This window comes from Galendromus occidentalis, unplaced genomic scaffold, assembly GCF_000255335.2.
Source record: "Galendromus occidentalis unplaced genomic scaffold, Mocc_1.1 scf7180000076421, whole genome shotgun sequence".
Classification (NCBI taxonomy): Eukaryota; Metazoa; Arthropoda; class Arachnida; order Mesostigmata; family Phytoseiidae; genus Galendromus; species Galendromus occidentalis.
In genome coordinates, this window is record NW_003804410.1 from 76991 (window position 1) to 80257 (window position 3267).

Genomic DNA, 3267 nt, shown 5'->3' on the forward strand with positions numbered 1-3267 from the left:
AGCCTCCCGATCCCGCTCTCCCAACACAAGGAATTCCTTAGTGGCGGACGAGATTGACCACGATGCTGCATCATTAGCAAGTGTCTGAAAGTCGTCTTCATCAACGTGTGCCGTTCGCGGTTTCTGAAGTTTCGCTTGATGCTCTGCGACACGAAGCGCCATTCGCTTGTATCAGAATGCCTAACGCAAGAAGAGTATTTTTTCCGGAGAGCTGCTGCGATCAGACATCGACTTCTACCTCAAGCCAGCCGTATGTGAGCGAGGCGATTACAATTCCGATTCCCGTCCTGGGCACTCATGTTCTCTCTCCTGGAGACGCGTCCCACAAAGATCAATGATAATTCAAGGGGCTTCTCAAGAGATAATGTATTTGTTCAACATCTATGCGAAATGTTTGGCTTTGGAATATTCACAACAATGACCGTATCGTCGCCTGCTTGAATGTTCCCTGCAGGATCCGAGCTACATACATTCGCTTCCGGGCTTCAGGTAGAGCCGCCTAGAGCAGCAACAACATTCTCATAAACTAGAAACGTGACTGCCGACGCCGGTGTGACCCTCAGAATATTGGCCGAGATGCCTTTGTAAAATCCGGTGATCCCCTCGTGACGCAAAGTTTGACGGATCACGTCCATCGTACCGGCGTAAGACCGGTGTTGGTCTTGCATGCGAGACCGAACCACTTGATACGGATAAGTGCAGATGACCGCGGCCACTTTCGAACTGGATGAGGTCAATAGAAACTCTGCCGTCGACAGCTTTTTTTGTTGAGGATTTTTTTCAGTTCCTCGTAGATCATGAATTGAACAGCGCCGTGAGTAGTTCCGAAAAGCCCGGGAACGAGACCCTTGTAGAATCCGAGCAAGCCCTCTCTCCTGTAGATCGTGCTAATGGCCCGGAGAACGCTGCCGTATTCCACGTTACCGACTCCGCCGCTGGCGCCGCCTTCGTAGCGGAGACACATTCGAGTTTTCACAACGAAGATGGGATTCGTACACAGGAGCGTCAGGACCCCCGACTGTATCGCGGCCTGCATGTGCTTGGCGGGTCCCAAATGAACGCTCTGGTCACCACCGTTCATGAAAGTCTTCGTGGCGTTGTAGAACACAAAGTACAATCCCCAAGCGCAACCGCTGCCGATGCAGTTTGGGGTCACCCCCTGATACAGTCCTCGGAGTCCTTCTGAGCTCCATATCGAGTGAGCTGCGTGTCGTAGACTCCTGTAGAGCGGTCGACCTTCTTTGCCGTCGTTGACACTCAGTCGAATCTTGAGCAAATCGAACGGATGAACCACCAGGGTGCTCAGGACTCCGCCGGCGACTCCCGCCACCAAATGCTCATATCGAAGCTGAGGCCAGTACTGTAGAACATCGTTCTTCGGATCTGTCACCGTGGTGACGACTTCCACCGCCATAGCGATGATATTTTGTGCCGATGATAGTGAGATATGTAGTTCGCGCACCACTCGCGTGGAGGACCGATGTAAGGTGGCCGTGAAACGAAGACACGATCCGACCCGTCTGCGTGATTATTCACCCAACGAATCTATGGCCACCTTCTGGCCCGGGAAGACCCGGGTCATCTTGCGAGATGAAGGAGCATCATTCGAGTAGACAAAAAATTCGAAACATTTCACTGACTGAGTGCTCATTGATCCGTTTTCTTATGACGGGGAGCAGACGACGTTTCTAAATGTTTATTTGGAAACGCGGCGGGAAATTCGAATTTCGGAGGGCTGCTCGACGAGATTACGTAGCGCGAGAGCGGAAGCCAATCACGGCACAAAAAGTTTGGGAGCCGGAAAATTCTCTGGTCTGAAGCACCGAAGGATCCGTGCGGCTCAATGTCTTCCCTGCTCTCTTGATTCCTAGTCTCCATCGGCATGTCTGATTCGAACTCTTCTCGTTGGTACCAAGAGAAACCCATGCTCCATGGGTCTAGGAATTTTCCAAGGTACGCCTCGGGATCGTATATGAGATCGCGCGCAGGAGGGAATAGGTTAGCGGATATTCAAGACGGAAAGTGGAGAACCCTCCGTCGGGTTTGTCGACGTCCCACCATAAATGGGGATTCCTCCGATTCCTCAACCTGTTCACGGGTTAGGGCGGGCGATCGAGCTCGTCGAGCGAGAAATGAGAAGTATCTTTGGCTAAGGGACAAAAAATGGGAGCGAAGATCATTCGACGAACCACGGCCACTCACATTGAACAGTTAGTAAGGCGAGTAACAGAGATCTCGCTAAACTTACGAACATGTGGCTAATCTGGAGTCGGAACCAGAAGCGAAGCGCTCCCTGCGGAGAGAATGCGACGGGAATCCCCATGAAGGAGGGCAGGAGGCTTTTTTAGCAATCCGGATATCATACACGGCTGCACTTTGGCGGGATCGATTTCGTCGAACCCATTTCTTTCCCTGATCCATCGATTGAATTGTTTAAGGAAGTCGTAGAAGAAAGTTGCGAGAGCCAATGGCCGGCGTTAACTTTCACCCGAAAAGTCAACTCTGTCCCATTTTACGCTCATCTCCGACAGACTTTTATTTGTGACAATCCACCGTCGTCGTCTTCGGTCGTCTTCGAAACAGCTCTGTAATAACAGCCCGCAATCGAGATGCGCATTTCTTGACCACGTCAGGCATCAACTGACGAACGGAGGAGCGGATGGACTGACTGAATACCCCAAGTCCATCGGAACGCTCGCATAACAATAATGTGAAACGACAAAGATATGAAATGTTCATTTTCCTTTCGGAAAACGAAAGAAAAATCCATCAGTTCGCGGCATAGTAAGGTGTCGCTCGCTTTTTCATCGGTCCAAGCACGGGACTCCCGCTCGTTGGGGTTTAGCGGCGGGTCACGAAGCGTCCACAGCGCTTCAGGATATAAACAAATCCGAACTTTAGGGAATCTACCGGTATTCCGAATCGCAAATCACTCAAACCACTCAAAGAGGGAGATTCATAAGCTCTGCTCGAGGTCAAAACGATGTATTGGTATTGGTATTGGTATTGGTATTGGTATTGGTATTGGTATTTATTTATCCTCATTTAAGTTTCTTTAAATGACACTTTCACTTCAGTGGCGAGTAGTCTCAGCGGATAAGTGGTTTCCTCCGGCGCTTGGGAATGGCTTGGGCCGTTTCGTGGAGTGTCGCGATCGGTTTTCGAGCGGGAGGGCTGGGGAGAGGTATCGACGGTGGCTCAAACAGAAATTCTTTTTTGAACAAATCGCTAGTTTGCACCAAGTAAGCCACAGGAAGTTGTTTCGTG

At 50.6% G+C, this 3267-nt stretch overlaps 1 protein-coding gene across 1 annotated transcript; it reads right to left on the bottom strand.

The window, feature by feature from the left end:
- Positions 1–367: 367 nt before the first annotated feature.
- On the bottom strand, positions 368–1656 carry LOC100901954 (mitochondrial folate transporter/carrier-like). The gene is given in 2 exon segments (XM_018641980.2): positions 368–760; positions 763–1656. Coding segments are annotated over 2 exon segments (927 nt in total). The 5' UTR covers positions 1415–1656; the 3' UTR covers positions 368–485.
- Between the last annotated feature and the right edge of the window lie 1611 nt (positions 1657–3267).